This window comes from Miniopterus natalensis, chromosome 11 (assembly GCF_054644295.1).
Source record: "Miniopterus natalensis isolate mMinNat1 chromosome 11, mMinNat1.hap1, whole genome shotgun sequence".
In the NCBI taxonomy this organism is placed as follows: domain Eukaryota; kingdom Metazoa; phylum Chordata; class Mammalia; order Chiroptera; family Miniopteridae; genus Miniopterus; species Miniopterus natalensis.
In genome coordinates this window covers 67,922,447-67,935,326 of record NC_142091.1, presented here as the reverse complement: position 1 = coordinate 67,935,326, position 12,880 = coordinate 67,922,447, and the positions used below count along the sequence as shown (strand labels likewise).

At 45.5% G+C, this 12,880-nt stretch overlaps 1 protein-coding gene across 5 annotated transcripts in view; it reads left to right on the top strand.

Annotated features, from left to right (window-relative positions):
• Window positions 1–12,627, top strand: part of CELF1 (CUGBP Elav-like family member 1) — a 69,410-nt gene extending 56,783 nt beyond the window's left edge. For 3 of the 5 annotated variants that reach the window (XM_087821876.1, XM_087821874.1, XM_016203991.2), the window contains 7 exons: window positions 875–950; window positions 2,383–2,511; window positions 2,853–2,963; window positions 3,847–4,032; window positions 5,685–5,828; window positions 6,243–6,409; window positions 9,706–12,627. In XM_087821876.1, the coding sequence (XP_087678002.1) occupies window positions 875–950; window positions 2,383–2,511; window positions 2,853–2,963; window positions 3,847–4,032; window positions 5,685–5,828; window positions 6,243–6,370 (774 nt within the window). In that variant the 3' untranslated portion in view covers window positions 6,371–6,409; window positions 9,706–12,627. The remainder of the gene's footprint in view (window positions 1–874; window positions 951–2,382; window positions 2,512–2,852; window positions 2,964–3,846; window positions 4,033–5,684; window positions 5,829–6,242; window positions 6,410–9,705) is intronic. The other 2 variants (XM_087821875.1, XM_016203994.2) reach the window with 1 other exon arrangement.
• Window positions 12,628–12,880: the final 253 nt, after the last annotated feature.

The following is a 12,880-nucleotide window of genomic DNA, read 5'->3' as shown; positions in this document are numbered from 1 at the left end:
GGTAGATAGGTCTTCTTGTTTCATTTGTTATGGGACATCCATTGAAAGAATGTGTACACTGAACTGATATGGACTGATCCATCAATCATTTGGTGATCTGCACCAGTGAAGTCCAATTTGAAGGGGAGAGATAAATGGCTCAGTGGAGGTGTAGCATGGGAGAGATTGATCTAGTCATGGGTCTGTCGTGGCTGGTAGAGGGTGACTCTAAGAAATACCCTGAAATGGTCAAGTTTGATTTTTAAAATAGTTGTTTGAGGCCTTGGCCAGGCAGCTCAGTTGGTTAGAGCATTGCCCCGATAAGCCAAGGTTGCGGGTTCAACCTCCAGTCAGGGCACGTGCAAGAACCAACCAATGAATGCATAAATAACTGGAACAACACAGTGATTGGTGTTTCTCAAATCAATCAATAAATTTTTTAAAATGCTTAAAATAGTTGTTTGAAATAGAGTATCCAGATGGAAACAATCTGCAAAATAAGATGTATGGACCTAACTAAGGAGAACTTGAGATAGAGGAAATAGAAATGCAGTCATCCATGTGCAGACACCCATCGCAGTCAATTATATAGCTGCTTGAGTTGAGCTTAGTTCCCTGCTCTACTTCTGTCATCTTTCGTGCTACATTCTGTTGCCTGGGCACTTGAGCTTGGTTCAGTACTCAGTGAACATTACTGTCTTCTGGGCCAGGGCTTTAGCTGTGTTGTTCTGTGCTGTCATAAGCCGTATGTTTCTGTTGTGTTGGCTTGGGTTCTTGTCTTCAACGTTCTCTCTGGGGGCCTCTGCACTCTCGCTTTGCTGTGCTGTAGAGTTATCCCAGATGCAGAACCAGCCCTCACTCTCACTCTTGTTCTGTTTTTTGGTGTAATGTCTAGCTTTATTTGCAGCTCCTTCAGCAGACTGCCTCCTCTGGGAACCTCAACACCCTGAGCAGCCTCCACCCAATGGGAGGTAAGTATTTCACTGCTGTGGAGGAGCAGCAGCAACCAGGCCATCAGACCCAGCTAACAACAGTCTGAAAGCTTGGCACCGTTTGTGCAGAAAAAAAATTTTCCACTCATGTAAACCTGACATGAGATGAACATCCCAGAACTCAACTGCCTTGTCTCTAGAAAGTGACACTGTTAGTCATTGATGCCAGATTGTTCTGGGGTTGTCTACTGCTCCCCACCCCTGTAAGTATCTGTTGAGGAAGAAGATGGAAAAGAGCTGTTAGCACCTGCAGACTACCTGAGGCTGTTTTGATCAGAAGAAAATTGCAGGAACCCTTTGTTTCTACAATAAAGTGACTTTTCCAGTGAATCTGAAGAAAAGCCTAAGGTGGCTTCCATGCAAATGGCTTACCCTGAAGTTGCTAAAATCCAGGCAGTTAGTTTACCTCTGTGTCTTACACATGTTATTTCATAGGTGAATTACCTTTTGCTGCCATTAACATGCATGGAAAACTTAATTGACAAATACCTGAGTTTATAACAAAATGGGGCTCCACAGACAAACCTGAGGCAGGGTCCATCAGAATAGTTAGTGGGTGAGGGGAGGGATGCTCCAGCCCTGCCTGCCCCTGCCTCTTTGGTTGTGGGACAGGGCTAGGCAAGTACATTTGAGAAAGGGGTGGTCTTAGGTGAGCTGCATTTACCATTTGAAAAATGATAGTGGTTCACTTTGTCCCAGGGACTGAGACAGTTGCTAGGTTGAAAATCTGTGTTGTAGTTTTTATTCTCATTAACTCTTCACCCCTCTGCCTTTCATCATCTACTAAAAGGTTTGCAACACATTGTCAGTGCAGTTCAAATTCCTTTTAATTGTTGCCTAGGTTCTACTTGGAAGCCTTTCCCTCAGTGTTTTCTCTTTCCTGATGATTAATCTGTATTCGAGTGGCGGTTTTTCTTTATTATTTCTCCTCTTGCTGTTTCCACACGTATTGTCTGTTGTTCCTCCCTTCCTGGGTCTCTGCTACATTTTTTGCTTGTTCACCTCCATTTCAAAGAGTACATCCTCTGTGAGGTCTAAGTGAGGGGCTCAGATGCAGTCCGCTTCTGTGCCACAGGTTTTGGCATTGTTGTCCTCTTGGACCCCTGACCCCTTGGTAGACCACAGATCTGCCCCTCTTTCCTGGTTTCCCAATTGCCCATCCCTTTATTGATGCTCACTTGGGGTGGCATGCTATTGGATTAAATACCTCTTCTCTGAAGAAATGATGTCAAAGTTTCTTAATGAATTGAGTGATATCTGAATCTTTTTGGAGCCCTGTAGGGTGGCTTATGAGGCTTTTTTAGAACATTTCCTCTTTGGATCTAGCCTTCTGCCGGTGTGCGCTGTTATTGCTGGAGCGGATAGGAGGCACCCTTATCTGCTCACTGATCTCTTGCTTTGGATGTTGCAGGGTTAAATGCAATGCAGTTACAGAATTTGGCTGCCCTAGCTGCTGCAGCTAGCGCTGCTCAGAACACACCAAGTGGTACCAATGCTCTCACTACATCCAGCAGTCCCCTCAGCGTACTCACCAGTTCAGGTAAGCATGTAATGGGCCAGTGGGCACTTGTGTGCCATGGGCAGAATCCCAAGAGGGGTATGTCACTCTGGAGAGTAGTTAACACTCGTTTCCAAAGGGGAACAGATTATGAACAACAAATTTTCAGATACCATATTCTGATTTAAGATACATCCCATAATTTTTAATTTCTTGTAACCATCATTTGGTTTTATGTACAGTAGAGACAGTTATCAAAATTAGTAACTGAAAACCTTTTTACAAAGAGAATACTTAAGTAGTATCACTCTTGGGCTTTGGTTCCTGCTGACATGAGAAGGCAAGTGTTGGCTTGAGTTTAACTCATGGGTTTCTGGTCACAGGGTCTTCACCGAGCTCTAGCAGCAGCAACTCTGTCAACCCCATTGCCTCCCTTGGAGCCTTGCAGACATTAGCTGGAGCAACAGCAGGCCTCAATGTCAGCTCTTTGGCAGGTGAGAGGGAGCCCCTGAGTATCATCAGGCTTTTGTACAGGTAGCACATTATAAATAACCCTGGTAATGGCACCGTTAAGAATAATTGAGTAGCCTAGTGAACTTAAAAATACTCAATGAGTTGCCCTGACTGGTGTGGCTTGTTGGTTAGGCATTGTCCAGTGCACCAAAAGGTTGCCAGTTCGATTCCCTGTCAGGGATACATGCACAGGTTGTAGGCTTGATCCCTAGTGGGATCAAGTGCAGGAGGCAGCGAATGGATATATTGCTCTCACATTGATGTTTCTCTTTCCCTTCCTCTCTCTAAAAATCTTTAAAAAAACAAAATCATGAGTTGAATCCCACCTCTGCCCCTTAACTAGCTATAACTTCTGACTACCTTTCCAAGGTCATTTTCTTATCTATGATGTGAGAATAGAATACTTTGAGGGTTATTAAGAATTTATGAGAACACAGGTAAAGTGCTGAGTACATTGCTCAGTACAGAATCTGGCACGTGGAATATATTCCATAATGTTAGTTGCTGTTTTTAATGATAGGGTTTACCCACATCTTGACATAGACCACATGTTCCCCCTTTAGTCCCCAATCCTGAAATTATTATTTATCAGAATCTGAGGAAATGGCAGAAAATCCAAAGAGAAATGGGGAAAGTCATGTGTAAATTGTGTCATTTCTTGCACAGATTGGAAGAAGGTAAAGGGGAAAGCCACATCTGGGTGTGGCATTTTTTAATGTCCCCATTAGCAACAAGGCCTGGTGAGTGTCCTGAAGTCTGACCACTCACATGGCAAGGTGAAGCTAAGAGCAAGATGAAAGGGAGGGCTTTGGCATCAGTTGGGTCTTTCTAATCCTGTTAATCCTGTTCTCTCCCCCAACCAAGGGATGGCTGCTTTAAATGGTGGCCTGGGCAGCAGTGGCCTTTCCAATGGCACTGGGAGCACCATGGAGGCCCTCACGCAGGCCTACTCGGGAATTCAGCAGTACGCTGCCGCGGCGCTCCCCACTCTGTACAACCAGAATCTGTTGACACAGCAGAGCATTGGTGCTGCTGGAAGCCAGAAGGAAGGTGAGTGCAAAGGGTGGCTGGAGTCAGGAACAGGGTGCTTTCTCTGTCCGCACCAGAGCAGAAAGGTTTTGACAGTGTCAAAGATACTCTGAGGAACTCTTTAAGTGGGACCTGCTTTTGGAATGTTTTCTGGATGTGGCTCAGATCAGAACCTCTGTACACCTTTCTGGGATGGGGCTGCCATTTTTAGATGAAGAAACATACTGACCTTACTGTGTCTGACACCAGTTTGGAATCTGTTTTTATTAGGAAGTCTTCCCTGTGGATTAGAAATCTGTCAGAGGATATCTTCTGGGTAGGGGTCCCTTTTAGCTTTAGTATTTGGTGTTTTTCTCACTTTCTGATCTATGCTTTTCCTAATTGAGGACAAACTGAAGGCTGGTGGGACACAAAGAGTTAGGGCCCATGGGTTGATGCAGTGGGAAATATGTGTCTTGATATAAATGGTATTAAATTCAGGGGTGGCTTTCTAGGCAGAAAGAGGCCTGGAGGTGGTTCGTATGAATACAAAGTCCTGCTGACACCTCTTTGCTTGTGCTTGTATTATAACCAGGAGCTGGCAAGGTTTAAGCACTAATGTAGGAAAAAGATAAGTATTCTCTCTTGCCGTGGCAGCAAGGAGTCCTGGTCTAGCACATCCTCACCTGCTCTGAATCGGGCTTATGTGCCTTAGGATGTGGTAATGGGGAAACTGGTATGGAGGCAGACAATAAACCAGTAAAAAGCACGAGGTGTTCCAAATGATGCTTTGAAGAATGATGAACAGGAAAGGGGGGCGGGTGGGGAATGCCAGGGACAGCGTTTTCTACAGAATAGTCAGAGAGGTTTTCAAAGTTGCCATTTAAATAGAGGAAGAGATGACGGGGACAGAGGAGCAGCAAGTGAGAAGGCAGAAATGGTCCTTAATATGTTTGACAACATCAGGGAGGACTGGCTGGAGAATGACTGCACTGTGGTTGTAAATGAAACTCTTTTGGTTAGAAAATTGTTGAGTGGTAGGAGGAGGAAAGCATATTCTATTTTTGAGCTCAATGTTAATCATAGTTTAAAATGTAATTTTTTTTTTTTACTGAGGCACAATTGACATAAGGTAAAATTTACCTTTTTTGGAATATAGCTCTATGAGCTTTGATGAACGCATACAGTCGTGTAACCACCATCACAGATGTAGAACATTTCTATCACCCCCAGACATTTCCTCATGTCCCTTTTTCTTCCCCCACTTCCTGCCTCTGGCAACTACCAGTGTATTTGCTGTCCCTGTAGTTTCTAGGCACAGTTCTGAAACCTGTTGTGTTTATGATCTCTTTCTACCTCCTTTTCTGTGTTTTTCTACAAGCGTCTAGTCTGGTGTTATGCTCCACCCGCAAATCTGCCAACTTTATTGTCTCAGCACACCTTCCTCCCACAGGTCGAATTCTGACATCCCTCGATGAGACAAAGAGCATAGCTAAATATGAGGGAAGGGATCTGTTTCAGTGATTGCCCTTCAGTTCCCTGCTTTGTATTTGGAGAATCTGTTTAGTTCTCCAAATAAATGAATCTGTTGGAGTGCCGATAATTTAACACGGGTGGGGGGGGGAATAAGAAACGGTGCCGGAGGACAAGCATGCTTTACACCAATATCTTTTCAATCAATGGATGTCTTGAAGGTCCAGAGGGAGCCAACCTATTCATCTACCACCTGCCCCAGGAGTTTGGAGATCAGGACCTGCTGCAGATGTTTATGCCCTTTGGGAATGTCGTGTCTGCCAAGGTTTTTATAGACAAGCAGACAAACCTGAGCAAGTGTTTTGGTATGTTGGCTTCTCTTCTGGTGTATGGGGGGGGAGGGGCTGATAGCAGAAACCTGGAATGGAGTTTGGGTTCTTGTTTAACTCAGCCTCGGGCAGATTACGTGACCTCTTTTTGAGCCTCCATTTATTTTCACTTCTGTAACAGGCACAGTGATTTCTGCCCAGACTCTCTCCAGAGAGTAAAATAATGTATGGGAAATGGATTGACCAAAATACTTAAAGTTACCATGTTGATGTCAAGTGGTACTGTTAGGAATCTAATTTAGTTTATGTGATACAATTTCCAGAATTCTTGTTCCTGCTGAGAAAAAGTGGGATTTGAGGCTAAGCTCATAAGGTACCACTCTTGCATAAGGACTGTGAATCTGCTTGCCTCATTATGTCCCTCACCTAGGCTTCTGCTTGGACACACAGGTTTTGTAAGTTACGACAATCCTGTTTCGGCTCAAGCTGCCATCCAGTCCATGAATGGCTTTCAGATTGGCATGAAGCGGCTTAAAGTGCAGCTCAAACGTTCGAAGAATGACAGCAAGCCCTACTGAGCGTGCTCCCCTCTGAGACTGGAGTGAGAGGGTCTTCTGGTAAGTTGGGGAGGAGCACCCTTAATGATTCGAAGCCCTAAGGCTGTGTGTTGACAGCCCTGGACCCTGATCCCTGCCACTCTCGCAGGCACAGCTTGCCCTGAAGACTCGGCTACTGCCTTCTGTGGGAGTTTCGCTTCGTACAGAGGACAAGTTTGTGCTTTGGTTTCCAGTGTTTTACTTTGGAGTTTAGGTGCCATATCCTGAGTTTTTTTCTTTATTTAAAGTTTGCTGTGTTTGTAACCAGTGTGTGTTGAGAAGGACCAACATCAAACCGCCCTGGGGGAGGAGGGGGGATGGAGAAACATTAAAGAAGATAAGAACTTGCCCAAAACTACCCCAAAAGAGGACTGAGTGAAACCAAAAACTGACCCCCAGAATCTCCCTGAGTGTGAGAGTGGATGAAGTGAGAGCTGATGTTCAAGAGCTGGGGGTGGGGGGAGGGTGGAACAGGTGGGGTTGGCTCTGGAGGAGAGTGAGAGGGACTTGACATCCACCTGGGAGGTGTTGGCTGAAACTCTCCCATAGCTGCCCTCTGGAAGCACTGAGATTCTGTCCAGGATTTCTTCCCCTCTTTCCCAAGAAGGGGATAACAATTCTCTGGAAATAAAACTTCTGTTAAACACCCTGACGTATGCAAAAAGCAGGGAGACATCACCCATTGCTGGCTTTTCCAGCCAGTCATTGGTATTGGGTTGGCCCTGTGAGGCTAGTGGCTGTTAGGAGGAAGTAGCCTGGTCAAACAGGTCAGTTTTAGTTTATTTGAACACCAGATCATTAGACCATGGCCCATTTCTCACAGGTCCTTTTAAAGAAGGCCTCCAGGGAAGACACTCTGGTTTCCTTCCTTGTAGTTGACCACAGCAAGGAGTGTCATTTTATCCCAAGCCACCGTTTTATCCTGAGGGCAGAACCAAGAAGGGCTTATAGTACCTGGCTGAGGGTGCACCTCTTCTGAGCAGAGTGATCAAAAGCCATCCAGCTGGGGGAGAGGAGCCTGCTTCTTGGTGTACCTGCATCAGAAGGTCCCTTCAAACCAGAGTGCTACATTTGCCAGAGGCCAGCCAGCACTTAGTACTTAAAAGGATTAAGAAATCCATGATTGCCTCTTTGGTTGAGGTGTCCCAGATGTAGTGTTTTCACCAAGGCAGGCCCCTCTTCTGACCACTCTGGCCCTGTCTTCTTCTCTTGGGGACAGAGGAGACAACAGGACGTTTACAACCTCCATATGGATTTAGTGTTTATTTACCTCAGTATTACCATGTTCATTTTTGTCCACGTGCTTAGTTAGTCCCCTGCTGCCTCCCATGGGTCTCACTCCAGCTCTTGCCTATGATCCCCCAGCCTCTGGGCTCTGCCTCTGCTCCAAGAAATGCTGTGGGAGTGGAGAGCCAGGAAGGACATGCTGTTGGGAATGTGCACGTGGGCACAGGTAGCCCTGTTAGGGTATGACTCTTAGGCAAGGCCAGTGACTGGGTCCCTGGGATCTTAAATTTTACAAACATCAGTCCTGACCCCTATCAGCAGAGATGAGATTAAAGGGGTTGGTTTGCTAGTAAGTCTGATGGGGACTCTCGTCATGCTGTCCCTTAGGGTCACAGACAGGGATTGACCATTTTGCTGTTGTACAGGTAGTTGGTGTTGGGTGATCCCATTGAAGCTGGGACAGCTGTTCCTTTCTCATAGTGATAACTTGGGTCTGTTGTCCTCTAAGAAACGTGAAACATACTTCTTAAGCTGAACCACGTAAACTTGAATTCTGCGCACTGGGTGAAATGTGTCCTGTGTTTCAAGGATAAAACTGTTCCAAAGGCTTCCAGGGTCATGATGGGATTTTTTAAATAAATGCAAAAAATAAAAATAAAAAAGAAAAAAGAAAATAAAAAAAGAAAAAAATGCTAGGTTGGGGAGGCACTGTTCTGAATCCCAACCGGCTGGAATCAAGAATGTCGTTTCTATTTTTATAGAAGTTTTATACAGCTCCGGGGTGGAGAATATTTATTACCTAAATTATATCTCTGGAAAAGGCCAGGATTTTGTAGAATCCAGAATGTGATTGTTATACACACAGGGTGCTGTGTATGATTGAAACTACTGACTTTCTGTGGCCTGTTTGCAGCCCAGCTAATCTGCCAGAGGGGGAAGGAATTAATGCTGTGAATTGGCGGAGGAGAGAGCTGTGCTCTCCAGGGTGCTGTGGTGCTGTGATCACTGACCTTCTGTTCTGTCTTCCTCCTTGGCCATCGTGGGGTTTTCCAAATCCCAGAGTCCAGTCCGTTCCCACTTTCCCACCTTTCTCTCCCTCCTTCCCCACTTTACCATTATTGTCTACAGATTTGTCCTTGGTTCTGGGGCCTTCAGAAACCCCTTTCCAAATGACGTGACATGAAAAGCAAAGTTGTAATCAACCTGCCTTTGATACCAGACCCTGAGGTTTCATACCTGCTTGTGTGTTCTCTTCTCTAAAAGGTGCATTTGCCCCAGCAGGGCCCTGGGCTGCCACAGTGGCCAGCTGGTGAGACTGGGCACCTCTGTTCTCCTCTCCCCTGCCCAGTGAGTAAGCACAGCAGCACTGTCCTTGAGCACAGTTTTCTCCCCGGCCAAAGATGGTTTTGTGAAGAAGCTGCTCCCCTACAAGTCTCATGGTGTGAAAGGGTTCAGCTCGGAGAGAGGAGACTCGCAGTCAAGTCTTAAGCAGTCTTTTACTGTTGTGTGGGGGTTTCACTTACATAAGTGTGTGTTTTCTCCTGTAGTTTTGTTTCTTACTTGGGTTTTATCATGAAATTGATTTGCCTTGAATGCAACTAGACATTGTCTCCTGGATCCTACATGAGTGGCCAGGGCCTGCGTGGAAGCTAAGAGCTTGGATTTCTGGGAACAAAGAGCCATCCCCGTAAGATTGAGGAGAAATCCTGTCCCTAAAGAATTCTCCCATCCCAGGCTTCTCCTTTCTTCCTGGGTCTTAAAACAGGGAGCTGGGGGTGCTGAGGCTCTGCTCTACCAGAGATCTCAGATGCGCGTTTGAACGCTTTGGGGGAAATCCAAGCCTTAGTTTCCCTTTGTCTCTGGCAATTGGATGTTTTCTTGGTGTCCTCCATGTCCTTTTTGACTTTTCCCTGTGTCCATTGTTAGCATGTGCAAAAGTTCCCTGTCATTACCCAGCCCCTGCCCCCCGCCCGCCTCCTCATTTCAGGGCTGTACACAGTGAGTGTTCCTGTTCTCTCTCTCTTTGTTTGGATGTATTGCTCTGTGTAACTCAGTGGGTCTCCCTCTTTCTGGTTTGTTTTTTTTTCTAGATTCCTGCCGTTTGTTCATCGTTGTGCCTAAAGCATGTCGATGTGGCGTCAAGTACATCGTCCAAATCCCTGTCTCTTCAGCTTCTCTGATGCTTGAACTCTCACCTTTGACCTTGTGTTGACCTTTGATGCTGATGTGTATTTTTATTATGTTTGTTTCTTTCTTTGTTTTTCTTTTTTCTTTCCTTTTTTTTCTTTTGTGCTGCCAAATTGGTTTTGCTAGAACGACTGCTGAAGGGGAAATATTTAAACTTGCATTTGAATATAAAAAAATCTATTTTTCTAGAACTTCATAAGATAACCACTTGATTTTGTGATTCCAATTCTTTGTAATTGTCTTCAGAGCAGCCCTACTAGCACATACCGCGTGGTGTTTGTATTTCTGTGAACACACAGCCAGTCCGTTTCTAGGCTTTGTTTCGTGTGCTTAGTTTTAAAGACAACTTTGAAGTAAACAATGAAATAAAAGATGTCACTGAAACCTTTGAGGCTCCTGAGCACATTTTGCTGATATAGTTTGTGGGGCTTGAGGAGACCACATGTGTTCTTATTTTTGTTTTTCTGAGTTCTCAACTGCAGAAAACACCTGAACCCCTTTCCTTTTTGACAGCAGGCTGCAGTTTGAGCCCCAGCCAGCCCTTTTCCTTTTGAGGTTCTTCCCTGCAGCCACCCTGCAGGGAGACTTCAGAACCCTCTGGCCTCTTCCCTCAGCCCACTGTCCCCACCTCTATGCTTGTTCCTACAGAATCCACAGCAAAATGTGATACTTTGATTTTTTTTTTGTATTGTTTTTGTGCTTTTGTTTGGAATTTTTTCCTTTCCTACTAAGATTATGCCCAGAAAAAACAAGTTTTGCATGTTTCCTGCTGTTTCTTCACACCTTCTTATATATCACCTTCACCTCTCTGTTTTCTATAGTTTGTGCAAAAACTGACCGATTTAAAAGGGTTTCAAAGAAGCTATTTTAAATTGTTGTGGGGTTGATTATTTTTTTCAAGATTGTATTGTTTTATTTGAAGTGGCATCTTTCTCCTCTATCGCCCTTCGAGCGTTTGCCTGTGCACTTAGACTGTCACCTCACGTGGCCTCCAGGCCTCAGCAGGGTTCCAGGAGGCTGGCTGCTCTGCTCAGAGACAGGTTGGGAGGGTGCCCGGAGAGGCACGAGGAACAGAGGTAGAATCCAGAAGGTGGCTGCGGGTGGGCAGGAGGCTTAGCGCATCAGGGGTAGTGAGCATCCCCCGGCCCAGAAGGAGGAGGGTGCTCTTGACCACTCGGAGGAGGCCATCTGTGCACTAAGAGGCAGTACACCTGCCAGCGCTTTTCCTAGGTGACAAGCACAATACTACAGTCTTCACACTGTTTACAGCCCTGGCCACCAGCCACCCCACACTGGCTCTTTACCGCAGTTCTGCTCTTGCTTTAGCTAGTGAGATGGGGTGAAGGTGGGGATTTGTTTTTTAAAATTGGGTGAAGAGCCAAATAGCTACTGTCCCTGGGTGCCAGGCAAGCCAGTTCCTTGGTTCCCTGAAGGGAACTTGCCCTCCTCTCTGTGGCACTACCCAGCCTCAGGGTCTTAGCGACTTGAGTAAGAATGTGAGTGGCCGAGGGAGAGGCCAAAGGAGATGAGGGGTCACAGGATGGATCTGTGGAGGTAAAAGGTTGCAGAGGGAGGAGTTTTGATACATCCTGGTGAGCGGGAGAGCTGGGAAGCAGGATTGTCCAGGGAAGGGTGGAGAGGGAGGGGTAGCCGAGGGCTGGGGGAGGGGGTGGGGAAGGTAGAAGCACTGTTAGCATCATCCATGCTGGGGTTGATGAAGGAAAGGATCCCAGCAGAATTTCTGGTCTGGGACTCAGTGGGTTGCCTAGTATTATGCTTGAGGCCACTCTTACTAGAAGGAAAGGGAGGCCAAATGGAGGCCCAGTGTATGGTAGACTGCTTAATTTCCTGGAAGGGGCGATTGGATGGAAAGAGGCCAGGAACCCCAGCCTGAGCAAACTGCCGTGCACCCCACAGTCTGACTGCACAGAGCCGCCTCTGTTGGCAGAAGGCGCTGAGGCTCCCCCTTCCTGTGTATTCAGAATCCGTGTTTGCCAATATATTTTGCTTTTAATTCCAAGAGGAGCTCTGGGAAAACCTGTGGATAAAACCAAATGCCAAACGTTGGACGTTTCCTTTTCCTTTTCTCTGATTGTTTTAATTGTTCTGTGGTGGTTTTAATGGATTTGAGACCCTGGAGCGGCAGCTGCCTTTCTGATTTCCAGCTGCTTTTTGTGAATAATTTAAAAAGAAAAAAAAAAAGAAACTTTACATTTTGAAGACAAACCTGTGTGAGTTTTTTATTGGTACAAACGTTGTATTTAACACTAGGGGTTTTGTACAGTTTTTTGCCTTTTCTACTAGAAAACAATGTAAAGTGATTTCACAATGTGAAGAGAAAAAATTGCCACTATGACCAAACGCACAGTCTGTTCTGCAGCAACAACGGGATTCAATCAACTCAGAGTCGTGATTCAGCCGTAGAAATGCTTTTCCTTTACCTTGTTTGAGCTTTTTCTTTCTTCCCTGTTTTGATTTGCAAAAGAAAATGTCTTTTTTGTGTGAAGTTGTGTTGTACTATGTAGAAAATTATGGATTTTACTTTAATGGTTTAAAAAAAAAGGCAAGAAGAGCCCTTGTCGCTTTTCTGACCTGATCACAGAGTTTGTGTAGTGAATTAAAAAAGAAAAAAAAATTGTTACAAGTTTGGAGCAAGGGAGTATGTGTTTAAAAGGAATCTCCTTTTTTTGTGTGTTTTTCCTTTTGTCCCAATGGGGAACCTAAATCTGTTTTAATTGCACAGACACACGGACAAAAAGTCATTTTGTATCTGCCAAGTGTGGTACCTTCCTTTGTTTATTTGCTATTAAACTGTTTGAGAAGAACTGGTGTTGTCTTCAGAGTTATTGATTGGGGCAGGCGGTGGGTTGGGGGCTGGTGGGGTTGGGGGCCTTCCTGGAGAGGGGGTGGGCGCCCTAGTAAGGTTTCGTTTCGATGTACCTGTTTGCAGCTGAACCCACCCACGGCTCCTGAAAGAAGGTAACCTCCCAGAAAACCGCCTTCCCCGGCATCCTCTCTTCTTTTGCAGCATCCCTGCTGATAATGGAAGCATCGTAACTTTTTTTTGGCATCCCTGAT